Source organism: Serpula lacrymans (assembly GCF_000218685.1).
Source record: "Serpula lacrymans var. lacrymans S7.9 unplaced genomic scaffold SERLAscaffold_7, whole genome shotgun sequence".
Classification (NCBI taxonomy): domain Eukaryota; kingdom Fungi; phylum Basidiomycota; class Agaricomycetes; order Boletales; family Serpulaceae; genus Serpula; species Serpula lacrymans.
The window spans coordinates 933696-958547 of NW_006763296.1; the positions used below are offsets into that span (position 1 = coordinate 933696).

A 24852-nucleotide genomic window follows, 5' to 3' on the forward strand; every position below is an offset into this window, starting at 1 on the left:
CAGGAACGGGTGTAATTAATTATGGCAGAGCCGGGTAAGTGTGTCAAGCGGCGGGACCATTTCGGTGTGTATCTGGAAGAGACGGCCATCATGGTTGCCCATCCAATAAATTTTCGAGATCTCGATATTTACCAGGCGGTTTCAATACTTGGTTAGCTTAAAGCTTAAGCTTCTTGTCTCCTGGAACGAGTCCTTTCTTTCTTGCTTCTCTCCTCCTTGACCTTTGCGACATCATCGCTGGCTTTCATCCCGACAGAACCGCGGTCGACTTCTAGAAATTTGGTACTTTTTTTTATCTCACCCTCATTAATATCTTGCTTATAACCATCTCCTCACTTGGCCGTTCTTCTTCTACAGTTCAATGTGCTTTCTCCTACTATGAGCAAAACCCAGGTCAAGGACGTCCAGGACGAGCTTTTGAAGAAACGTAAATGCAGACGACGTCCAGGAGATGTCATATACCCTTTGGAATATACCAACGAGATGGTGAATTTGTGAGTCATGCTTGCTCTTCTCCACCCATCCAGTCTCGCGTTCATCGGCTCACTGGTCGTCTCAAGTGATAACTGGGATCATCTATTTTTCACCAAGTGTTGCAGGAGTCTCACGATGCACCAGTTCGATACCCCCCCACTTTCAGTCTTAGATTTGGGATGTGGTCGTGGTTTGTGGGCAATTGAAGCCGCGAAGCAATGGAAGGTTCACCATTTCTATATCTTACTCATTCACCCACGCTCAAAACGGGCGCTCAGGAAAGCTTCATAGTTGGATTCGACATCAAACCCAAACAGCCCAAGCTCAGTATTCTGGATCCATGTATTGCTCGAAGGTTGGAGTGGGTCGTTGGTAACTTGTGAATAGCTTCGTTTCCCATCGCTGAGCTATAATTACTAACGTCGTTGTATTCCAGCCTCGACCCTTTGCCGTTTACAGCGGGCCAGTTCGATTTAGTGAGGATGGTCCGTTTAGGCCTTCATATTCCCGAGGACGAAGTATGCATTTTTCTTATCATTAGTCATTGTATTCGCTAAGAAATTGAATTGAAAACGCAGTGGCCCTATGTCTTAGAGGTAGGTGCAATATTTTTCTGTGTCGTAATAGAACGCTTAAAGTGATCATCTGCCGTCTATAGGAAGTCACACGCGTTCTGAAGCCAGGTGGCGTGCTAGAGGTGCGGACTATCGCTTCTTTGGACATCGTCTGTGTTGTCATCTAAATGACATCTGCCCCTGCTTTTAGATGGTCGAAGAAGATCTTATTTTCCCGTGCCAGAGAATTGATTCTACAATAACATTTTCTTCCAGCGGTCCCTCTTCCATTAAAAGTTCAGCTAGAAGCTCTAAAACTGATGTGACCGTCGTCTCCGAGTCGTATCAAAAGCCGGAGTCTTCCAACAATGTACTCAATTCGAAGAGTGGTAGCGCGGATACGTTTCCGTCTTCTTCAGCTTCACCTTCCACCGCATCTCTCGCCGAAACGATCCCCGAGGAACAAGGGCCAGTCCAACCGGCTCCTGATCTGCGGGACCACTCTAGACTGAAACAGGCATGGGAAGACATGCTCGACAGCCGCTTTCTTGCTTCGCAGTTGCTTGCAGTTTTGCCTTTCTATCTAAACTCGTCGTTTACTGAAATTCGATCACGACCACCTCTCCAATTTCCATTACCGTCGAACTCTCCTCTCACAAAGGACGCCCGACCACCATGGAGAGGACAAGACCTACTAGATCCAGATTCGCTTTTCGTCCGGGTGTCTTCTCATGGAAGACCTTCGGGTGGCACCAACAGTAACGACGACGACAATGTTTCAATACACACCAAAAAATCCTCGCAAAGAGCGATACCATCATCGGTGTCCATGCATCTCGCCCGTACGGTGCGCACTATTATTGGATGTAAGGATTCCATATGGGAAGCCTACGAGAGACTTTTCGGCAACGACCCAAACATGCCACGCATTATGAGGACCTCGAGACTGAGGGACATTAAGAATAGGATAGATTTCATCAGCGGCGAAGATTTAGAACCGTCTATAAATTCGACGCGCGCTTACTTTGAACGGGATTGGCAGAACTGGGAGAAGTAAGGCTTTTCATAGCACAAGTTACTTTGGTCGCTGACTTTCACATTAGCGACATGACCGACCGTATTGGTATACGAGGGAGCATAACCTCGGAGCTTTTGTGGGCCGAGCCATTAGGGAAGCCTCCAGATATGCGCGTATGGCGAAAGTCGTTACCTCCACATGCGGGGAGCCCGATACTCGAGGTGGAGACAAAACCAGCCGACCTCTGCAGAAGCCTGCGAGGTTTTGTGTGTTGGAAACCTTTTAACAACGACAGTGTCGACACATTGGTGGGTGGAGGAAGCGTAGTCACGATCCCCGATCTCGATGCCTGCAAAATTAAAGGGAAGTGAAGACGGCTTTCGTTATTCAAAGCATCGAGATCTTTGGCTGCGACATTACGGTCGATCGCTTTCACGTTCTGGGAGTTGGACCATTATTCTTTCTCTATACTAGTCGAGCACCATTTATGACTCTTTCAGTCTTGCTTTCAGTGGTATATATCTGCGTCGCATCTGTATTTTACTCAAATGCTTTGAAAACCTGGATTGGCTGTTTTGACTGGCAAGGACATGACCGGCGCATGGTTACCAAATCGGGCAAGAGGTGGCTAGATGAATGGCTTCTCCTAGTTGAACGCTTTTCAAGTGCAACACCATCCTCCTCTTTGCACCACGCTTGTTCACATTTTATATCTTTCATTTCCCCCCATCCCCCCACCTCACTCTCCATCATGTCCGAGCCTGCAAAATCCGATGTCCCAAAACCTGTTGAGAAACCCCGTCTGACAACCGAGGCAGATGTAACCAAATATAAGGTGCGATCTCTAAAGTACTATACGCCCTATCTTCCCCAGATTGCTAATATCCAGCCTTCTCATTTTTCAATCGTGCAGACTGCCGGAGATATCGTTAACGATGTGATGAAGAAGCTGATCGATCTCTGTGTCGAGGGTGCAAAGATCATCGATATCTGTATCGAAGGCGACAAGCTCATCGAAGAGGGCACAGGAGCCGTGTACAACAAAGCTGTCAAAGGCGTAAAAGTTAGCAAGGGCAAGTCGTCTCATCACCCTATTCAACATAGGAAGCCACTGACGGGAGATCACACGACTTAGGTCTTGCCTTCCCTACCTGTGTGTCTGTAAACAACGCTGTTGCACACTACTCTCCCCTTGCGTACGTTTTATGGATCTAGCCAAATTGCGATGATCCTCATAAAGGATCCTTCCGATCTCAGCTCCGATCCCTTATCTTCTCAAACCCTCGCCAAAGACGATGTCGTCAAACTCCACATCGGCGCACACATCGATGGTTTCGCTGCCATCAGCGCAGAGACCCTCGTTATTGGTGCAACAGAAGAAAACCCTGTGACGGGTCGACGTGCAGATGTCTTAAAGGCGGCATACAACGCAGCTGAGATTGCGATGAGACTGGTCAAAGTCGGAAACAAGAATTATGCAGTTACCGACACTGTAGCAAAGGTGGCCGCTGCCTGGGACTGCAAACCAGTCGAAGGTAAGCTGCCGTAATACTCACTCATGTTTTTTTTTCTCGTAACATTGACCACCGACACGGATAAATCCAAAAAAAAAAAGGCATGCTGTCTTGCCAACAAACCCAGAATGTCATTGATGGAAAGAAGCGTATTATCTTGAACCCCAACGAAACTCAGAGGCGGGATTGCGAAACCGTTACGTTCGCAGAAGATGAAGTGTATGGCATCGACATCTTGATTTCCTCAGGCGAGGACGGCAAGGTAAAAACTCAGCTTTGGCCGATCATCCCCTGGATACTGACTGTAACGCCATTGATAGGCCCGAGTTGAGGACTCGCGAACCACCATTTATCAGAAAGAAGGCTCCGTCACATATCAGCTCAAGATGAAAAACTCGCGTGCAGTGTTTTCTGAGGTACAAAAGAAAGCTGGCGCATTCCCATTCAATGTTCGTGCGCTTGAAGACGAGAAGAGAGCTCGCTTAGGTTTGCAAGAAGCTGTTCAACACAGTCTTATCAAGCCTTACGACGTTGTGTAAGCTCTTTTCGTGGTGTCCGCGAAACAACTTTTTTCCTTGTCTAACTTCACGTTACCAGCTATACTCCCGCAAATACTTTTGTTGCAGCATTCCACTTCACCGTTGCACTGCTCCCTGCCGGACCTCTGCTTATTACGCATCCCCCACTGTGGTACAAGCCTGAGCTCGTGAAGACTGACAAGGAGTTGGAGGACGAAGAGCTGAAGGCTTTGTTAACGAAATCACTGAGGGAGAGCAAGAAGAACAAGAAAAAGGCCAAGGCTGAGGCTGAGGCCGCTGATGGAGCAGAGTCGAAGTGAACCAAAAGAAGTCTCAACAGGCCATTATTATTGAAACATATATAACAAACCGAGAGACTTGACGCTCACGGACCTGATTGTATTATCCGTCGCCAGTGGGGATGTAAGAACAGAGTACTACTACAAATGATGAAATGGTGATTTGGCCAGCGGTGTTCCACTGTTCCAGTCGAAAAGTCAAAAATGTCTATTTTATATGAATCATTGGCGTGCGTGTTGCTCTGCTTCTTCTCCAAACTCTCCTATTGTCCGAACCACCAGGTCTAACTTCTCGAGGAAGCCGTTTATCGTGAGTCTCGCCAGCCGGATGGTCAGCGTCTTGAATGTCCTAGAATTATCAAGGGTGGATCAAAAGGATGGCGCGATCATAAATTATTCCAAAGACATACACGACCAGTTGATCGCCATCGACGCTTAGATCGCGTTTCACGGCGTGGGGCTGCAGCTCAGCATCAACATCAATGACCTGCTTTGCGATGGTGGCATGCTTGGTGCTTGCAAAGGGAACGCGGACGGTCCTGCAGTCTAAGCGTTAATTCCAAGGCAGCCAGGCTACGATCCGTTCGTGAGGGTAAGATCTTACAATGTATGCCATGTCGAATCATCGGTGGACATGATGACGGTTTCAATTACGAAACCTTCACGGGTAGATTAGCTCGACTAGGTTAGTAGTACTGTATGTAAGGTTATCCGGATCCAGATTCAGAATGTTCCATCAAGACGACTCTTATCGCAGCTGCTACAGATTCAAGCAACAGGCAACAACGCTCAGCTCAGGTCGCTCATTTCCAACGAAAATATTTAAAGAATAAATTCCTTGCGTGCTATCACACTACAATTGTTTTGATTTCGCAGGTAAGCTGCTGATTTGCCCAGCTCGAATCGCCGCCGCCGCCAACATCAAATTGAAAAGCACACCTCCAACTCGAGAGATCAAACAGCCTAACCCCACCTCTCTCAAAACCCCCAAGTAAGACAAGCCTTAAAAGTTATAACCACGACAAAGTAGATCATTTCCAAAAAAACACACTACAAGAAACGTGAAAGGGATAAGAATAAAAACCAGCGCCCGGGCTAGGAAAGAAGGCGGCATCTCCAGGATAAAAATAAAAAAAGGAAAAGAGAAGATGGGTAGACGGCCAGCGGGGTATATTACCCAGACGTGAAGCGTTCAAGGGTTTCTTATAGAGAGAAGGCGAACAGGGCGGCAAGAGCACTGCCGAAGATCGCGCTTGCGCCGAGGTGGTTGGCGGTTAAAGCGGCGCCAGAGGACAATGGGTTGATACCTGCGTTGGCGGCACCTGCAGGGGCGAAGGGGCTGGTAGTGGGAGCGCCAGAGCCGCTGTCAGTACCACTTGGGAGGCTACAGTCATCTAGAGTCAGCAATATGCATAGGCGGGTTCAACAGAACTGATACTCACGCAGTGGGAACGGATGCAACGCTGGTGGGTGCGACGGATGCGGAGGACGAGCTGGAGGCGAGGCAGGAAGAGTCACTGCTGCCTTGAACAGTAATCTAACCACGTTTATGCGATCAGCTTCCACTTGCCACGTTTTCGAATGCCACGCATCAACTCACCGTTCCGCTCCAGGCTTCGTCACCGTTGTTGTCTGCGAGAGAAAGCACGACCTGAGTTCCGGCGGTGATGTTAACGGTGTAGGCTAATTCCGTGGCGCTGGTGTCGCCGAGATCTTGACTGTAAGATGATATGTACATCAGCCTTCCAGAGCAAAATAAAGGAAAGACGGAGGGCGTACAGTGGGTTACCACACATATCATCTGCGGAAACGATGATCAAGTTGTAAGGAGGTTGAGAGGCGCTCCATGTGATGTTAGCGGATTGGCACTACAATAAACCGACAGAGGTGTGCTCAGTATCCCTTGGAACGCGTTTGAAAAAAACAAGTAAAGGCTTTACTTGGGTGAAGGTTGGGGTGTCGATTTCGAAATCGGCAAAGACGCCTTGAATCGCGAGTGCGAAAAAGATGGTGACGGAAAGGAGTGTGGCGAACATTGTGTTTTCGCTGGTGTAGAGGTGGGGGGGATATATACGTTAGAGGCTAGGGCTGGCCTGGGGGTGAGGATGCGGTGAGGAGGAGACGAGGGATGAGGAAAATAGAACTGGGGAGGCCACGCCGCTACCTTAAGACAACCGGAAAACACAATCACAAACGCATCAAAATCAATATATTTGAAATTCCGACAATGATGCACCCGAGTTTCATTCACAACAACTGCCCGTACGGCATCGTTTCAGGAAGACCTTCTCAAATGTTTGTAAACCTTGTCTTTGTGAACATTCCATTGTTATGTGCATTACAGTCTATCCTATGCATACTTTACAGTTTACTCTTATACTGAGCGAGGTTTCTTCTCCTCGTCATGCTGCAACAGATGATGAGAGGTTGTCATGGCCACATCGACAGCTTTTGACAGGTCACTTACCCAGAGTGAGGAACAACACTTGGGCTCATCTTCGGAGCGTCAACAGGAACCCGCTGATCAACGGGCACATAGTCCCGCTTTTCAGCGCCAACATAAATCTACATTAAAAAAAATGGCGAGAACGGGGGAGCCGATGAACAGCTGCAAGGAAAGGTATACGAAAGGGACTCTACCTGACGAGGTCTCCAGATCTTAACACCGTCGGGGTGAAGCATCATCTACACAGGTTTTGTAAATCTGACCGTGCCACAATCAATGTTGTCACCTCACCTGTCGCCAGTGTGCCAGCCATCCAACCACTCGGGGGACGACGAAGAGGACTGGGAAGAAATCAAGAGGGAAGCCTATAAGAACCGGCGTGAGATACTGTAGGTCTTCCAAGAAGACGAGCTGGAAATTTACCCATGGCACGGTAGATGAGACCGCTGATTGATATAAATGCCTAAGTCACATGAGAACCTGTGAATATCAGGGCACGCACCTCCTGAAAATACGAGACGACAGTCAGAAGTGTCTAGTCAACATTGAAACCTAATACTCACCAAAAATCGACATTTGGTGCAAGTTTTCGAGAAACAAAGTATTGATCCTTGATAGCAGCATCATGGAGGGCCATGGCAGTGTCAAGCAGCTCATCTTTGCCTGTCCTACAATATCAGAGGTTAACAAAAAGACATTGTAAGAATTCATGGCTGTACTTACACTGCAAATACTTCATCCGCAACTTTACGGATAATGTATGAACGAGGATCCGACTGATCATAAGGTCAGTCCAGCTTTCTCCGTCCTACAGTAAAACTTACAGTCTTATACACGCTGCCCATAAATTCAGATTTCATTATGTATGAGATATAAATGAGACTTACCGATGCCCGAAGCCAGACAGAACTTTTTCACGTTTCTTTACTGACTCGAGGAACGCCGGTACGTTGGCAGGGCTAAGTGCAATGTATGAGTTAGAAAAGGAAAGAGAAAAGGGCATTCGATCTTACCTGCCAATAGATATCAGCATGCGAATCACAGCTTCGTTGGCTCCGCCTGTAAAATAATTTTTAAGTACAGCATTTTATCAGTTACAGGAAGTTGGATTACCATGTAAGGGTCCACTGTCGCGCGTCCGGTTATATTAGTACAAGAAGACACATCCTGTCGCGTCGGGACTCACTAGAGTGATGCACAGCCGGCCCTAAAATACCAGTCGACTCGGTGAGAATCACACAAACTTGATCATCTTAAGAAACTTACGAGACGGCACTGTATGGATCCACGAGCGAACTACCCGCCTGGAGAACTGTGGTGCTTGATGCATTCATTTCATGGTCTGCGTGAAGAAGGAAGAGTACATCGAGTGCATGTTCGAGGACAGGATTTGGGCGGTAATCTTCGTGTCCGAGGTAGTCCATTTGGTACAAGAAGCTGAAGTCATGGAAAAATCAGGAATGACAACGCAAGTACGCTAAGGTCAAGAAACATACGAGCCGGTATAACTGAGTCCTGTTGGAGGGGTGACGAACTCACGACCTTGGCGGACACGGTAAGCCATGCTTGAATAAAAAGTCACTTCTCCTGCGTTAGATACGAAGCCTAGTGGCAACTCACGCGGCAAGAGTAGTCGCCTTTCCAATAAGTCTGTATATCTGCTTATCCATATTCTGAAGGGATGCCTTGTCGCCCTTGGTGAACAGTGTCTGCCCTGTACACGATATTCAAAACTTCGACACGGTTTATACACATTGCTCGTCGTACCTTCAAGGGAAGGGTTAGCTTCACTGTAGTAGGAACCCAAGTAAGCAAAGGCGCTCGTAAGAATGGCCATAGGATGTGCATCATATCTGTACAGATGATTGTGGATGAACGCCAGTTTCTAATCACTATGAAGTGAATGCTTACCTGAAAGAGCGGAAGAACCCCGCTGCGTCGGCATGCATGATACCATGCTGGAGCACCTCAGTCTCAAAGCTTGAGAACTGGTTATTAGTCGGTAGCGAGCCATAGATGAGGAGGTAAGCGCTTTCGAGGAATGACGATTGCTCCGCTAGCTGTTCTATAGGGTAACCGCGGTATCGTAAAACTGTTCTTCCAGACATACTTCAGACACCTTCGTAAAACAAGAGTACGAACGACAGCGGGACACACACCTCCAGCTTCACCATCTATGTAGGTGATATGGCTTTCAATAACAGCGGTGTTCAAGAATCCCTTGTCCGCTACGCGCAGTCCCTTGTCGGTCTCATCCTCGTCGCGGTCAGTGGAGCTCTTTGGAGCAGAGACGGCCTTGAAGGCAGTTGCAGGGATGCTGTTGCGCGTTATTCTAGTCAGCGGCGATAGGAAGTCAGTGTGGAACGAGTGAGAGCGAGGGGATGGGTGAAAGAGACTGACGGGATGGTGTATTTCTTGCCAGTGCGATTGTCAACGACGGTGAGACTGTTTGCGCTGTTTTTTGAGGATGGAAGGTCTTGTCCCATGGCTGGCTCGTGAATGGGCGGTTATGATATTTCCTTTGGACGCTGGAGTGCGCTCTTATAGAATTACTTTTGGTGTAACGGCGAGTAGCCGGAACACGGTTACCGAACTGAGCCAGCGACCACACTGAATTTCACATGCAGAACGTAACTTATACCAGCGCTCTGGCGCATATGAAGACGTTCAAAGCTCATATCTTATTTTCTATACCATCATGTACAGAAACATAAATACCCAGACCATTGTCGTGAATTTTAGAGATTGTCCAGGGAGCATGCACAGGAGACTTGCAAAACAAAGCTAGTTGATCCAAAGTAGTGCGGTGACGGTCGTGCAAATAACTACATATTCATTTGGCATTGATGTTTCGAACAAGCGGCAGGATGGAGGAAAGTCATTGTACACTCACCCTGGCAAAATATATGCATATCTTGGAAGGAAGCCAGTGTCATGTCCAGCAAACCCCTGGATTTCAAGAGTGAAGCCTATGATGTCGAAATGGCTCTGTATCAGCGCTGTGTCAGATCAACTATGAGCACTTGGAAACTTACTTGTTAGAAGTAAAAAACGTCCACTTCGCCGCCGTATTCGTTACCAACGCCTTTTTCTGTAGTGTCGACTTTCAGGTTCTCCAGCGACATTTGGAGAAAATCACCCCTCGTAGCATCCAAGGGCCTGCCAAGAATAAATTGTGGGGGTTTTTAATGTAGGGAGGAAGTAATCGTTCACGACATAAAACCAGGCCAGCCCCCTGAGGAAAAACGCAGGCGAAAAGCACTTCTGACGTTTGATTAAACCAGTATCGGTCGTGACACTGTCCAATTTCGTATACACGCGTATACCGCAACATGAAAATGAAATGAGACTAAGATGCACAACTTGTAAGCTCGGGCGAGTATAAAGCGTTGAACGTGGAGAGAAGCGGTTGTAGCATGATAGCAATATTTGATATAAGCAGTATATGATCAGTAAGGGTAAAAACCGGGGAGATGCGACAAGAAAAATACAAGACATAGGGTATCCCTACAAACACACAACACAACACACGACCCGTAAATGAAAGGAAACGCATGTCATGTGGCTGCCGATGCCGTTGGCTTCTTCTCTCGAGACAGAAAACCTGCCACCAATCATGGATAGGGTAAGCAAATGTGCGAGGGAATGAATAGAATGAAGTGGACGAACCTCTGAGCTTTTGATCGTGCGCTTTTTGTCGTTCCTTGTCAGCGGAGCGCAGGCGGGTAAGTTCAGCGTCCACCATTGCTGCATCTGTGTAGCGACGATGAATCAGATGAACACGCGATAACTCAGCAAACACCAATAAATGCGGTACGAACCAGACGGATTCTTTTTCTTCAGTTCCTCCAATATCTTCTCGGCTTTCTCAAAGAACCCCAGCTCACCCAAAGCCTTTCCCTTGCGGAACATCGCTTTATGATTATTCTCATTTTTGGCTAATGCCTTACCAAACTTCGAGTTAGAATAGAAGAAAAGAGTCATTAGGGGACACCCACCTTATCAGTAGTTTCCAAAACTCTTTTCCAGTTCCCTTGTTTTAAATGGCACGCAGCCATGTTAGCGTATATCTTCTCGATAATTTCATCTATCTAAACCACATATTTTACGTCTTCATTTCACACATGATATACGTCTTCAGGAGGCATCGACTAACCTCTGTCCGATCCTGCTTTGCACTGGCAGCTGCATCTACAGCTTCGCCAGAACCCCCGGTGGGCGATGACATTCCCAGACCCTGTAAAGCTGTTCTGTACGTGCTATAAGTCCCACAGAGTCTCCGATCAGCGTACGCCACTCACTTGTCTATGCCTACGAGGTACATAAGGGCCTTGCCAGTTGCCACAGACGTCAGATATACTCCATGCGCACAGGAGCATCAATCACCTCATGATACGATCTCAGCGCTAGACGATAAATTCGATATCAGCTTCCGTGGATCCTACTACAGATGAAGAAGAAATAAAGCGAATAATGATGCACCTTGCTTCAGCTCGCCTGCCTTGAACGCCTGATCTGCTATTTCCTTCTTCTCCTTCGCCGTGTCCATCTTTATCTGCGTCATCGACTTGTCATCTGCCTGGTTTGAAGACATGTTCGCAGCCGCGCTGTTATCAGTATTTTATATAATGCAAAGACAAGTATCCTAGTGCACAGAGATAGTGATTGGGCCAAGCAAGAAGAGATAAAAAGATCCCCCAATAAGCGCGTTTTCGAGCGCGCATGCCTATTTTGCCATCGACTTCCTTTTCTGGCCCGGGATAACCCTCAATTTGTCGTTCCGTCCAAACCAACGAGGTCTCAGTCAACGTCGCGACCCAGGACAGCAGTCAAAAAAAAAAAACATATCAACACCACAATGACACTACTAGGCAGCGTAGTCGGCTTCTCGTTCTTTGGCCTCGCATCACGCTTTGGCCAGCTCTCAATCCAGAAACGCAACCTCATGGACAGTACGTTCTTTCCCTCCCTCTCAAACCACCCCTCAACCCGAATTCGCCGCCCTTTTTCCCGCTCTGCTCTCTTTCACGTTTCATCCCAGCGTACTCCTAGTCGCCTCTCACGGACACTAACGAACCCAAACCCACACAGATCCAGGAGGCCACGTATTAGCCATGGCCGTCTTCGGGTTCGCAGGATACTGGGCACATCAGTGGGACGAGCGGGCAGGAGTGATCTTGGCGGAGAAGCGGGCAGAAATAACAGAGCGCAGGGAGAGGAGGCTTGCGAGAGCGGATATATGATGCTGTGCGCAGTTGCAGACGAGCTGGAGCGGGGTATGATAGACAGGTGAGTGTTTTGTTTATTATATTTACGTAGTGAAATACTGATTTAGAGGGCAGAATCGTACCGCCTGTATCACCCAATGCACTGCTTGCTTGTCGGTATAAATCACTTTTTAGACTCGTTCCTTGCCCAAATCTTGGAGAGGAAATCGAATAAATTCAAACACTCTTGATTACTGTCAAGCTCTCAGACTTAAATCTGCAAGCTAACGTCTTATTTAGTTGTTCGCGGCACTGGCGTATCACTTTGCCTTGGCGCTTACACTTATCCACCAACTGCAGACGTCCAAGGCACCTACTTGCAACAACAATCACCATCCCCAGTCATCTATTGCTCATTACTCAGAATTTGCATAGCATCGACAATAATCACACAACAGATATCCATACAACACAAGAATACAGTCGTACAACGTACGTATACGTATACACAGCGAGCTCAAGTCCACACATGCACGCAGTAGTCAACGGGACATCAAGTCTCGACAATTCAGTATATCCAAAAAGACAAAAAGATAAACGCAGGCAAAACTGTGAAGACGAAAGCGAGCAAGAAAGGTAGTTAAAAGAAAACCGAAACGCAAGGAAGCGAAAGCGAAACGGTATAGACGAGCAAGTAGGTACTATTGTTACACGGCGAGAGCGAGAACGAGCACCAAAAGCGCAAATGCTAGAAACAAGCAACAATCGCTTGCGAAAGGAAAGCAGGAAAAAGCTTGAGCAACTTTAGTTATCGACGCTCGACTTTTTGGTACAGGATAAAAGTACAGTTTGTCCAGAACGCTCGTCCAAGCGAGTCGAAAGAAATCCAGATAATGACTGTGTCGACGGGTAGATAAAAAAAATTCCGCGATGTAGAGAAGAAAATTTGAAGGAGAGTGTGTACAGGCTGCTGCATAAAATAAATAATTCAGGTCGCATGAACCTGGCTTAAGGACGGTGGCAGCAGCAAGTCATGTTTAACGAGCGTGAGTGGTCATGAAACGAAGATAAAGGAGAAATTGACTGTTGGGAATGTATCCCAGCCCGTCCAGAGGTAGTGCGCATGGCGCGTGTTGTGGTAGAGTTTAAAACGGTGGATGAGAGTAGTGTCTCCCAAAGTTGAAAGCGCTGGAAGGTTTGAGTAGATGAATCCACAAGAGGTATTGAAACGCCGCTACTGGTTGGAAAAATAAAACGTCAATGAGTGTCGCGATTGAGATCAATGAGATACCGCGTTGGAAGCAAGTATGTAGGCGAGATGGGGCGGGGCGGGATAAAAACAAGAAAGGAATGTGTGATAGCCCTGGAAGCGAGATTTGGAGACAGAAGGAATGGCTGGGTGGTTGAGGGTGGTTGGTGGGTGTGGGTTGGGTAGCGGAGAGTTAGAACTATGGAGACGAGCGGCGTGTCAGGTAGGGCGCGATCACCAGGGAGGGTTAATATCCTGGAAATTTGAGAGGCGGAAGCGGGGGACGGTGGAATTCCACAGTGGGAGGTTGGGAAAGCAGGAAATGGAAAGAAGGTGAGGAGACATGAACGAGCAACAAAAAAAAGGGAGGACCAACGCAAGAAAGCGGACACAAAAAAACCTTTTCAGAGAAAAACAGCCGCAAGAAAAGCGAAGAACGACACCAACATCAACGCTGCAAAACGAACAAGCATATGGAAAGAGAAAGAAGGAGAACTAGAAGTACATAAACATCGTAACAAAAAAAAAACGGTCTGGAAAGAGAGAAAAAAAATCAGAGCATCATCACTATCATCGATCAACCTACACGAAAAAAGCACTGAGAAATAGACGAAAAAAATTTGATGACAGATTTTAAATGGAATTCTACGTGGGGTGTCAGAGCACAGCTCTTGCCAGCCCCAAGGTATGGTTTTGAGCAGCCCATCAAGCCAGCTGGAACGCACTCCCCAAGCCTAATCCACAACCCCCGCCGCTCCCACCTTCGTCACCCTGCGACGCGAGACTCCCAAACGAAATCCGCCTCGCAGCGCGCCTGAGTGTGCGTGGCGCATGCGGAGAAAACGGAATCATGGGAGTTGACGTCAGATTGAACGCAGAGTGTGTGGGAGTCGAAATCCGTCGGTTGGCCTTCTCACGGGATGCAGGCGAGCTGGGGGAGAGAGCCTGGACGCGGGGAATAGGGGACGGGAAAGGAGGGGTCACTTGTGCCCTAGGCAGCTCGGCCCCGAATATGCTAGGGTTCCGTTGAAGGTTCGCGCGCAATTGGGGCTTCTTGTCTTGCTTAGGACTTAGACTGGACGAAATGGGAGATGCAGAAGAGGTGGGTGCCACGGTTGAAGTGGCACGAACAGACGAAGCAGCGCCAGCCTCACGCGCCTTCGAGATAGGGGAAGGGCTAGAAGCAACTGTGACTTTATTGCTAGAAATCTTCTCACTGACCGACGAGGATACCTTCGTGCTGGACGTCTTGATACTAGATGCGGAAGTTTTACTACCTCTTCCAGTACTGGTAGATGTCACGCTCTTGATCGACACGCTGGCGCGCGTCTTGCTGCGCGTCTGAACTCCGTATGGCGATCCAGGGGAAGAACTACCTAACAACGGGAGACCTTCGGGACTCTTTGTTCTAGCCTTCTTTGCGCGCTTACCTCGGGCCTTCTCTTCCTCGTCAGAAGAAGATGGGGAGGGAGAAGGCGCAAGAGCGCGTGCTTCTCCCTTAGTCTCGGACCTCGATTTGACGTGCGAGCTGGACTTGGCAGGAGCGGGTGTGGCGAACTTTGAGCTCATGGGTAAAGTCGGTAGGACGTTGATATTATGAGGCTTCATAGGTGTGCTAGGATTGACCTTGATAGGACTCGCAAGCTTTGTCTTGACAGGCGTGCTGGGAACACCCGACTTGACGGCTCTGGCGTTGGCCCTAGTCTGCACCGCAGCGACCCCAAAGGAAGGTGCACGTTTGATGGCATGGCGCGGCGTCATATATGCGTCTAATTCGATCAATTGAATATGAAAAAGATAAAGATAACGAAAATATACGCACTAGAACGCTTCTCGCTGTACCCACCAGGAACAGAAGCAAATACGTTCTCTACTTCGACGTCCATCGTGGACTCGTCAGCGAGCGTCATTGTCGAAGCACGGCAGAGAGACGACGGGCGGTGCAGAGAGACAGAGGACATGGAAGATAGGGAAGAGCCTGACATGCGGGAGTACGTGTACGGATGAGAAGAGTTCAATGTAGACGAACTTGGTGTCGATGGGTTCAGTATGTGAACTGATGGGCTGAGTGAGTGAGCGTGGGCATCAGAACGTCTGAGGGATAAAGATGCACGAGGAAGGTGAGGTGGACGTAGATATGGGTGATAGGAAGTGTTCGAGATGGTCCTGTCTTGTCGCTGGAGGCGGTAAGAGAGTCTAGACACAGACTAATGTTAGGGCCAATAAACCGACAAGCGAAAAGAAAAAGCAGTGTTAAAAAATTAAATGAGGAACACGAGAAAGATAATGAGAAAGTATGCTAGGAAAAAAAATTCAGGTCTACGCAAGGAAAGGGCTCGTACTGACCTGGCGATGCTGTCGTTGTTCTTGACATCCAATCCGGGATCGACAGCATTCATAAAATCCATACTGGACTGTCTGTAAAGTGGGCGACGTGGGTGAGAGGCATTTACTTTTGCAGAGTGTTGAGCCGCATCTCCATCATCTCTTTCCTCGTCACCTTCCATCTCCTGTTGCTCTTCGATGACGGTCCTCCTACGCTCGTCTTGTGCACGTGCGCGGGCTTCCTGTGCGCGAGAGCGAGCGAGATTGAGAAGCTGTAGGCGGGTCGCGCGAATGGAATGAGGCCAGTCGTTGGGGCCTTTTGCAGCGGTGATCCCGCGTGCGATCTTGTCGAGGAGGTTGGAGGGAGGCACGTGGCCGTTGAAGGGCGTGATTAAATGGGCAGGGAGAGCGTCGAGGGTCTGTTGACACGTGTAGATATTGTGAAATGGGTGACGAAGTGATAAAGGGGGGTGAATTGAGTGGAGGTGACAAAGTAGGTAGTTAGCGAGCATAGTGGGACGGTGAGAAGAGAAACGCGTACCCTTGAGAGCAAAGTAAGCTGGTCCTGCTGCCATTCTGCATCTGGATCGCCGTCGTTATCGTAGATGGAGCTGTTCCAGCTGTCCGTGCTTTTCCTGTTCTGTGGATTGAGGAAGAGGTTGGAGCAGGTCGGGGAGTGTACGGAACGCGGGGTGTGTGGTGCGGATGATGTGGGATTGTATAGCTGGGGGTGGGGGAGGATGATGGCGAGAGGGGAAAGGGCAGACGTCGAGCGACGGGTGTGCATTGCGAAGGAAGGACGCGGTGAACGACGAGCTCGAATGTCTTCTTTGAGAATGAGAGAGAACAATGAATTCGACATAAGCATCGCACACGTGCATCTTTTCAAGCTCCGCGCGTCACACGTGTCACGCTTCCATTGCACGGTCACCTCTGTCCAGTTATGGTAATTGTATCTAATTGCTACAAAGCCCCAAGCGACCCCAGCGCTCGTCTGACCTCTCTTAGCTGCTGCTGCGTTCCCGAAGCGCATCCTTTTGTTCTGTTCCTCGTCAGACGCGTCAGGTTCAGTGCGAAAACGCGACTTACGATACCAGTACAGGTAACATTCTTCACCGTTGCATTCGATCGACACTCTGAGCCTGAAAAACATCGTGTTTTGGTCCTTATTGTACGAGATTACCGCCTTACGCCGCTCTGGAAACTGAGAGATGAAGCCTGTGTTTAGTTAGCATCATAACACCCAAATAGTAAAACCCTTTGCTCACTGTTTTTCCACTGCGCTCCTTTCCACGACCTCCCGTCTCTGTACTGAGGTTCTTTCCGCACAACGACGATAGCACCGTGTCTAACCAACGTCGCATTACTGGCTGCGTTGTATGGCCCCGGCAATATACTCATTTCTTCCCATCGCGCTTCCACAGCTAGGACGCTTGCTTCGTCGTCAATGAGAAACACACCAGGGAGCGCGTGTTCGACAGGCATAGGGAGCACAAACATACTACAATGTTAGGTGGTGTGCGTGGTCAAAAAGGGATGATCAGAAACCAATGCCCGATGTCGTACTATATATCTGATGCCGGCGCACAGAAAGAGAAAGCCACTCAGACTTCCAATACTAGAATAAACCATTCATACATCGTAGCTTCGACAACGTTAACCATGTCTCAGAAGAGCCTACATCCGGCACGTACACCCGCTCCCTATTTCATCGCAACCTTCCTCGTCAAACTCCTCAGCCTCTCCGCATTCTTTCTCCTCCTCTCAACGTCCATGTCCACGCTACTGGTCTTGTCATTCTTCATAATCCCCGCGTTCATCCTCGGCGCAACAGTATAGTCCCCGAACTCGCGCTGCGGTATCATCACCGCGTTCTTCCTGATCCTATTCTTCTCCGTCTCCTTGGCTCTTGCCAATATCGCATTCAGTCTCTCTCCCCCATGTCGCCCACCCCCTTCCCCGCCCTCTCCCTGCACCATCGGCACGATCCTGTCCCGGTAAGAAGCACTGCGTTTGATGATAGGCCTGGACCACGTCGATATCAGATCATTAGCAATCCGCTGCACGTCCGCCGTTACCCTTTTGCATTTTGTATAGAACAACACTATCCTTCCCAATCCTGACTCCTTCAACACTGCACTGTCAATGAATTCCATTTTTTTTATAATTGGGAAGAAATCCCGTTGAATGTTAAGACCTGGCAGTGACCGGTCCGGAAGAGGCTCGAGCCACCGGCGCACGCCCTCGAGTAAGTTATTATCGATAATAGACTGAGATAGCGATTGTCTATCAACGCAAGTTGGCGTGAGCAGAATAACATCAACTAGACAATACTGCACTTACTTTCTCAGCACTTCCATGACCTGTGGTAGCAGCCTCAACTTGTTTGTAGCCGGCAGTTTTTCCCTGTTGGACTGCTCGTCATCCGCAGCGGCAGCCAACATCGCTTCTCTCAGCCTCGACACCTCCTCGTCCGCAAACCTGTCCAATACCTCTTCCTCGGCATCCTTTTTGCGTTTCTTTTGTCTAGCAGCCTTTTTGGGTTTCAAAATCGCATCAAATTGCATGTCCAGTCTGAGTTTATTCGCTATGTTATTGGACCTCATCCGTCAGCGGTGGATACTGAATGCGAAGTACTTGAAGGAGCTCACCCTTCTCAGGAGGCATATCCATTAAATCCTCCTCTGTGATCTCCTTTCTCTTTCTCTTGCGCCTCGCAGCATCCGCCCCGCTCTGTCTCCTGACAGGTCGTCGTTTTGTCTTTGCAGTCCTTTCCTGGACATACCCATCACTTTCATCTTCCGAGGAGCCATACGAATCCTCTGCGGCTGTGGGAAGGGGCGGCGGGCGGGGGCGCTGCGGGATGTCTGCGCATGATATTTTGTGTAATTAGTATACAAAGAAGGGTATGTGCAAGGCGTTGCAGCACACGTACCCTCTTCTTCTGAGGACAACTCCGAGCCGTCACCGAAGATATCACGTTCAAGGTCATCTTGAGTCTGACAGATAGACAGCGTCAGTGCATACAAACCTCTCTCAAATGCACTCCTGGCTGTTCAGTCAGAAATGAAACATACCGTTGGAGCTGGAGCCATCGAGCTTGTCGCTCTTGTTTATACTTTGGGATCGTAAGCTGAAAATGAAAGCACAGTAGCACTCGAGCACCGAGGTGGATGACAACTTGAAGATTCGAGTCTGAGAGCTCCAGTGGACATTTCCAGGTGTCTGAGTTTCATTCCGGTGGCTGTGCCAGAGCCACTCTGTAATAACTCTGCACCCGCCACCATGGTCAACAACACCGTGAACGTCAGATGCGCTGTTTATGACCACAATAACAGGTGGGCCAGAGATGTCTCGCTCGTGGTATCTTCCCAAACACTGGTCGCAGAGTTGAAGGAGAAGGTTAAGGAGGCTATGGCGCCCGATTTTGACTACATTGCTCCGAGCAAGCTCACTTTGCGGAGGGTCAGCGACATCAGGTCGGGCGACCTGGTGTCGCTCTCCCATCACGACGTCGAAGACTTTACGGATCATGAGGAACTGCTCGTGTGGCTGCCTGATCCTGCCAACGACATCCCCTGCCAGTGACCAACAAAGCCTATTCATTCGTTGCCATTAGGCTGATTAACCTTCTCAGCTACAGCCCAGGACTTTACCTCTGTTAGTTCTCGTTCTAATCCACACCGTGATTTAGTCACTTTCAAGTATTCTGGCCAAGTTTCCAGCGTCAAGTGGGATTGAGCGGTCACTGAGAATGAATTCGATCGAGATAGATGTCTCCAGCAACCTGCGAAGGATATAGTGGACATGGTAAGACCACCGCCGGATGACGAGTCGAAGCTGTTACTCTCTGCCGTTGCTACAGTTCTCCCTCAACTCTTGACGAGAGAAGGCGAGATGCACGATTTCGCCAAGTTGTTCAATAACTTATTTGGCAAAACTAACTCTGCTCCTCCGTATGTGGCCTGGAATCTCGAGTTGGTCCATTTTGCTTTCGCTGCTGCCTACTCGGTGTCACCGCGTGAGCATGGTCAATTAACGGAAGAGGAGACGCGTCGCCTGGTGCTCGACTGGTTCGAGACATTCTGGATGAAAGAAGTTGACAAGCTTGGTTGCGTTTAGTGAGTAGCTGATCATCATACTAGTAGATCATATGAGTGAACGTATCTCATTTTGTTGCTTAGCGATCAGGCTATCCCTTTCCCTATTATCATTCATCTAACCCAGGAAAACGAGAACCACAAGTATACGCCGCAACCTGATGCTACCTTCTTACAGCACAGTATCCCTCGTTTTTTGGTCGAAATCGATTCGCACTGCAAGAATCAGGATGAGTACCGGCTCAATGTTTACGCGGCGTGTGTGCTACGGCTCATAGCGCGTCTCGGAGAGGATGACCGCATCAAAAACGAATATGACAACAATGTTTTCCTCATGGCAGTGTTCTTCTCTGAAAAACGGGAAATAAATCGCTACTTTTTCTTCATGGATGATGATGATAAAGTACGTCTGAAGACATTCATTTGGGTTAGTTTTAACTTTGGGTTCCGTTTCCAGGTCTGCCGTGATCTGAAAACTTTCGATATGGGGGATCCTTTTCAATTAACGCATTTCCTGCGTGAGTTCTACAATTATTCTACATCGGAAAAGGAGGAGCCCTGAGGCCAGATATGGAACAAATTTCGAAGAAGATTGTCGGAAGTATGGAAAAGAGTTTTCATACCAATGACCACTTGAACACCGGGGATAGTGACAAACAACGTAGTCAGCGAGGGGGTCCGGGTTCAAAGCAATATAGCGCCATGGACATCCGCAACGTGATGACTGACGCCCTCGAAAGAACATGTTTCCAGTTACAAGTAGACCCCGAGGGTTTTTCCCCCCTACATGAGGCAAGCGTTTGAAGACCCGTGTCCTGCTTTGCGCTAATAAATTGGAGCAGTTACCGGATCATATAGCAGAGGCCAGAGACTCCAACGGAAAACAACTTATCGTGAAGCTTGTCCGCAAACCGTGCAATGAGCTCTCCTTCCTCAAGGAATTATCCAAACAAAAAACTCCACTTAACCATGTCGTGCCCTTGGTTGAAGTGGTCGTGTCGGAATTGGGGCCTTTGCTTATTCTCAAAAGGAGGAACACACTTTCTGTGTTTGGGTATATTCACAAGGACAGATCCAAGCGGCTGAGCCATGAGCTTGTAGAAGGTATTGCCTTCCTCCACGCGCAAGGGATTGCGCACCTGGATATCAAGCCTGACAATCTTATCTGTACCTTTGACACCGAGAGGCTCCTTATTATTGACTTTGATATAGCCATGAAGTGCAGTGGTGCAGATGACGTGGTCGAAAGGTCCTGTGGGACTCTCGAATGGAGCGCTCCGGAAATTGTTCTCGATGCTGACAGGCCGCCACGGGCATTCAGTCCTATACGAGCGGATCTGTGGTCCTGTGGGAGGGTACTGCTGTTCATTTCTGGGATGGTGGATGAAGGCGGATATTCTGGCTTTAGGCAGCTCATCAAGATGCTTCTGGACAAGGATCCAAGACGGCGGCCGTTGCTACATTCAGTGGTGGGTAGGGAATCGGTTTCGTGGACAACTGATCAACTCCTGGAAGCATTTGGGTGTCAAGCAAATGTGTAACAAGATTTAGGAGATGGCGTTCACAAGCTGAAAAGGCTTTGCGGCGATTTGGGTTGTGGCAATTAGTGTCGGTAGATTGTCCTATTGTCCTTGCTGGTTTTGTCAACTGCAACAAAGTGGCTGACCATAAAATATGTGTTCATCTCCTGTAACCACTCCTCTCGCAGATCATCATTCCTCTCTGCAGCAGCTTTTTTCAACAACTTATAACTAAACCCAGCATTCTGGACCAATGCTAAGGGCCAGTGCTAGCCACTCCTGTATTTCATCCAGGTACATTTCAAGGGCTTCCTCTAATAGATCATAGAGGTCGTAAGCTACTGCACCTCTGAGGGTTTGAGGTTGGCCATGAATACCATTTGGAGGGGGGATAGTAGTCTCGAATCCAGACGTCCCAGACCGTCTGGAGACATTCGTTTCAGGACGAGTGCATCGAGTCACAAAGTCACACTTATAGCTGTTTTTGGGTAGAGCTCGTCCAAAAGCAGAAATAGATAACATTTTGTCATCATGATTAGTTGTACAGTGTAAATAGAGTTTTTTTGGGTGTAATGCAATAAGTCGAGTATTTTCTACGCATGACAAGATATGGTCCTCAAGCTCGTCAAATGTCACACGCAGAAGACAAAGGACAGTCTTAAAAACTTCTAAGTCAGCACCGAGACAAAGCAAACCATTATTGCTCCGAGGATTTTCGTCAAAAACTTATAACAAGTGTTCATGAACGATGCAGAGGCCGGTCTGGATCCTCCTCAGCTCGTCCTCAAGCACCTCTCCAATGCAACCAAATGAAAACTCCTCAAGAGCTCACTTGGCTCCACTGGCCCGTGCATTGTGAGTGCTTTGCGTGCGCGGTGGCTTGGACCAACACTTGAGGCCAAGAGTTGACATGTATTCGAGGACAGCTCGGACTTTGAGGACAGGACTGCTGATGAGCTGGCTCTCGAGGTATGCAGTATGTTGCACTTGAATCGGGAGCTGGGGAGGGTCCTCAGGATCACTGTCAGATTCTGTGTCAGTAGGATTAGAAAATACATGTATGCTACTCTGCGCGAATGGATTGACTTTGTCGTTAAACTGGCCACCAGGATGATCAATCTCACAGTCTCATGGCAAGAGATAAGATAACAGTTTGTGATTATGTTACAAGTCAGCAGGTACTCAGCAGGTTTCCCGGCTAACAAGCGTGACTCAATGCACTCAGCCCGTATCAAATGTCCCCAGACGCTAGCGCGGAGCCCTAGCTTCTGGGTTCGGGACTAGGGGGATAGTAGAGCCAAATCTTTCTTGATTGCTCTTCCAGCGACTGAGACTGCATTGAAAAATCACAGATATCAGCAGGAACATAGTTGTGTTCAATTAGCCATAGTGCTCGATCTTTGATGTCCTTACTGATGTGTCTGTTGCCTATAGTCCTGATAGTTGTCTAGTCTCAGCAAACATGTACCATCAATCAGCAGCCCATCTGTGGAATCTGGATTCAGATTCCACTCCCATAATTGGTAAGATTGTATATTACTAAGATTACTAATGCTGCATGCGCAGGAGAAAGAAAAAATAATGGTGCAGCTATTCTTTTCCCAATACGCTGTCATGCACCAAAGTTGATTGGTAGCATGGACAGGTGTCAAAAATGAAGCGAATATTCAAAAGACTCACCTTTGCGCCACACAGGCACAGTGCCACGTGGAATAGTAATTAATATTGCCTTTTTCAATCTTGTGGCTGATCAGCACCACCTCTATTAGGCAATTAAGTTGCACTCACCTTTGCTTTCCATTTGGTACTTTCGGCATTTCAGCATTTTGGCAAATTTTTGCGTTGCCACTGGCTACACATTGCATTGTGCCCTTGCTTTCATTGTTTCCCTTACTCCCTTTCCTTTTCCTAGCCCCACCATGGGTCTTTTCCTCTTCTTTTTATTCTCACCCGATGGTTGTTTCTGGATCCCATTTCTAATCCACCTCCTCGTCACCTCCACCCTCCTCCTCCTCATCTTCTTTGCTCCCCCACCATACCTGGTGTCACCACTCTCCATCCGCTTCCGTTGCCAATCCATTGACTACCATGTGCCACTGCTGATATCAGCAAAGCCCCAGCGGCCGGTCCAAATTGGGCAACAGGTCCATCTTTATGATGTCTATCTTCCATTGTATACTATCAAAACATTGGTCGCTCGTCTTGCCTGGTTGGAGCGTGGGTGGGTAGTTTTTGAGCTGGAGAAGGTTCATCCCCTTGTGTTGCCTATGTACACTGCTGTCCCATTTACTTGGGTACATTTATCCTTTGTTCATTGTCTTTGCTACAGCTACACTTACCACACGCTGCCTGGGACACATTTGTTCCAGATTGGAACTACTCCCCTCCCTCATTTGACCAGGTGGTCCAATACAGCCAGTCCATTGGTAAAGCCATGGAACCATCGGATTTGGACTAGGTGGTGGACCGGTGGCTCCAGTTTCTTTTTTTTCAGCAGAACATTCATTTACAGTGTGATTTATTTTGATTTTTGAATCATTTTTATGGACACATATTTTTTTAGAATGCCTGACTGACAATAAAGGAACTGTGTTGATACTGATATTGTTTTGCCTTGCCCTTTTTTTACTGCATCTTCCCATGACATCTTTCTTTTCCTTGTTTTGACAATCTTATCCTGTACTACCTACGCAGGATTCATCAGCATACATTCCTTCCTTCATGTTCTTTCTCATTCTTTTTGCACAGCTATACTGTGCATGCCCTACTTTTCTTTTACTATATAAACCCCTGTATTTTATCTTGTAAAAAATAAAAAACTCCAATCCAGACTTCTTCTCTAATCTCAAGTCCACTTCTTACTGCTATTTGTGATCCAGTGTGGTCACAACACTTCCCAATGCTACCACTGTTAACTGCTGTCATCGTCACTCGTCACTTTTGAAAGTCATTGTCATCCCTTTCAATTAGAGTCCTTCTGAGCACTACAGTTTGTGCATCAGGAGCCTGCTATCACTAGAAACCTTGTTATCTCTTCATTCTCAAACCTACCTTGTGCTACAATTAGCAAGGTAGTGCTTGTCTATACTTGCCACAAAGCCCCTGTCTTCTATAATTCAACTATCCCTCCTCCTCAAAACCCACACCCATACATCCCTGGGTTTTACTTTGAAGGATCATTATACGTACCACCCCATGAACAACCAGACCACTCCACTGTTCTAGGAGGCAAAGCCCATACACAAGTTCCGTGGAATCTGGGAGGATTGTGTGTTAGTTCATTTTTGTGTGTGGTTTTCTAACAACAGTTCTCATCATCAACATTGCTCCCAATACCCAACTGCAGGGTGTCTGGGTTTCACCCTTTTTATTGAGTGAGCTACTACACATAGCTACAAACTTGCAGCAGTGATATACCCAGATCAAGACAGTTCAGCTGCTATTCCACATCTATAACTGCATAACATGATCATGTGAAGGTACTGACCATCCCAGGGTCATTGTCCGACTTCGTAAAGATTAACAAAGTGTCAATGTAAATGACAACACAGTTTTCCATATCCGCAAAGATCTTGTTCATCATGCTCTGGAAGGTTGCCGGTGAATTGGTCAACCCAAAGAACATAAC

General features: G+C 48.0%; 9 protein-coding genes across 9 annotated transcripts; 5 read left to right on the top strand and 4 right to left on the bottom strand.

The window, feature by feature from the left end:
* Positions 1-74: 74 nt before the first annotated feature.
* Positions 75-2629, top strand: SERLADRAFT_467887 (uncharacterized protein; the record flags this gene model as incomplete). The annotated part of the gene is made up of 9 exons (XM_007318446.1): positions 75-282; positions 358-494; positions 561-699; positions 753-853; positions 911-992; positions 1053-1070; positions 1133-1171; positions 1240-2081; positions 2132-2629. 8 exons carry the CDS (start codon positions 379-381, stop codon positions 2415-2417), a joined length of 1623 nt encoding a protein of 540 aa, XP_007318508.1.
* A 115-nt stretch (positions 2630-2744) lies between these two features.
* Positions 2745-5040, top strand: SERLADRAFT_467890 (uncharacterized protein; the record flags this gene model as incomplete). The annotated part of the gene is made up of 9 exons (XM_007318447.1): positions 2745-2881; positions 2960-3119; positions 3182-3242; positions 3304-3581; positions 3662-3822; positions 3881-4095; positions 4158-4726; positions 4788-4916; positions 4982-5040. The coding sequence occupies 7 exons, from the start codon at positions 2798-2800 to the stop codon at positions 4396-4398; spliced, it is 1200 nt and encodes a 399-aa protein (XP_007318509.1).
* Positions 5041-5184: 144 nt separating this feature from the next.
* Positions 5185-6592, bottom strand: SERLADRAFT_467897 (uncharacterized protein; the record flags this gene model as incomplete). Its single annotated transcript, XM_007318448.1, has 5 exons — positions 5185-5761; positions 5820-5914; positions 5978-6095; positions 6157-6245; positions 6318-6592. 5 exons carry the CDS (start codon positions 6411-6413, stop codon positions 5581-5583), a joined length of 579 nt encoding a protein of 192 aa, XP_007318510.1.
* A 248-nt stretch (positions 6593-6840) lies between these two features.
* Positions 6841-9309, bottom strand: SERLADRAFT_349143 (uncharacterized protein; the record flags this gene model as incomplete). The annotated part of the gene is made up of 18 exons (XM_007318449.1): positions 6841-6942; positions 7018-7062; positions 7115-7188; positions 7247-7269; positions 7387-7491; positions 7547-7599; positions 7648-7660; positions 7711-7782; positions 7837-7882; positions 7937-7950; positions 8010-8030; positions 8090-8260; positions 8320-8388; positions 8444-8537; positions 8591-8676; positions 8735-8915; positions 8983-9155; positions 9224-9309. 18 exons carry the CDS (start codon positions 9307-9309, stop codon positions 6841-6843), a joined length of 1428 nt encoding a protein of 475 aa, XP_007318511.1.
* Positions 9310-9484: 175 nt separating this feature from the next.
* Positions 9485-11513, bottom strand: SERLADRAFT_467906 (uncharacterized protein; the record flags this gene model as incomplete). Its single annotated transcript, XM_007318450.1, has 10 exons — positions 9485-9648; positions 9717-9792; positions 9859-10427; positions 10493-10576; positions 10645-10768; positions 10822-10914; positions 10980-11073; positions 11125-11153; positions 11210-11229; positions 11306-11513. The coding sequence occupies 8 exons, from the start codon at positions 11415-11417 to the stop codon at positions 10381-10383; spliced, it is 603 nt and encodes a 200-aa protein (XP_007318512.1).
* Positions 11514-11597: 84 nt separating this feature from the next.
* On the top strand, positions 11598-12288 carry SERLADRAFT_467907 (uncharacterized protein; the record flags this gene model as incomplete). The annotated part of the gene is made up of 3 exons (XM_007318451.1): positions 11598-11775; positions 11915-12112; positions 12166-12288. 2 exons carry the CDS (start codon positions 11682-11684, stop codon positions 12064-12066), a joined length of 246 nt encoding a protein of 81 aa, XP_007318513.1.
* A 187-nt stretch (positions 12289-12475) lies between these two features.
* SERLADRAFT_467912 (uncharacterized protein) lies at positions 12476-13888 on the top strand (the record flags this gene model as incomplete). Its single annotated transcript, XM_007318452.1, has 2 exons — positions 12476-13612; positions 13705-13888. The coding sequence occupies 2 exons, from the start codon at positions 13422-13424 to the stop codon at positions 13886-13888; spliced, it is 375 nt and encodes a 124-aa protein (XP_007318514.1).
* A 3310-nt stretch (positions 13889-17198) lies between these two features.
* SERLADRAFT_361535 (uncharacterized protein) lies at positions 17199-18430 on the bottom strand (the record flags this gene model as incomplete). Its single annotated transcript, XM_007318453.1, has 3 exons — positions 17199-17890; positions 17948-18191; positions 18256-18430. The coding sequence occupies 3 exons, from the start codon at positions 18275-18277 to the stop codon at positions 17308-17310; spliced, it is 849 nt and encodes a 282-aa protein (XP_007318515.1).
* Positions 18431-18889: 459 nt separating this feature from the next.
* On the top strand, positions 18890-20266 carry SERLADRAFT_438110 (uncharacterized protein; the record flags this gene model as incomplete). The annotated part of the gene is made up of 6 exons (XM_007318454.1): positions 18890-19188; positions 19242-19264; positions 19299-19330; positions 19388-19725; positions 19789-20107; positions 20162-20266. The coding sequence occupies 6 exons, from the start codon at positions 18890-18892 to the stop codon at positions 20264-20266; spliced, it is 1116 nt and encodes a 371-aa protein (XP_007318516.1).
* Between the last annotated feature and the right edge of the window lie 4586 nt (positions 20267-24852).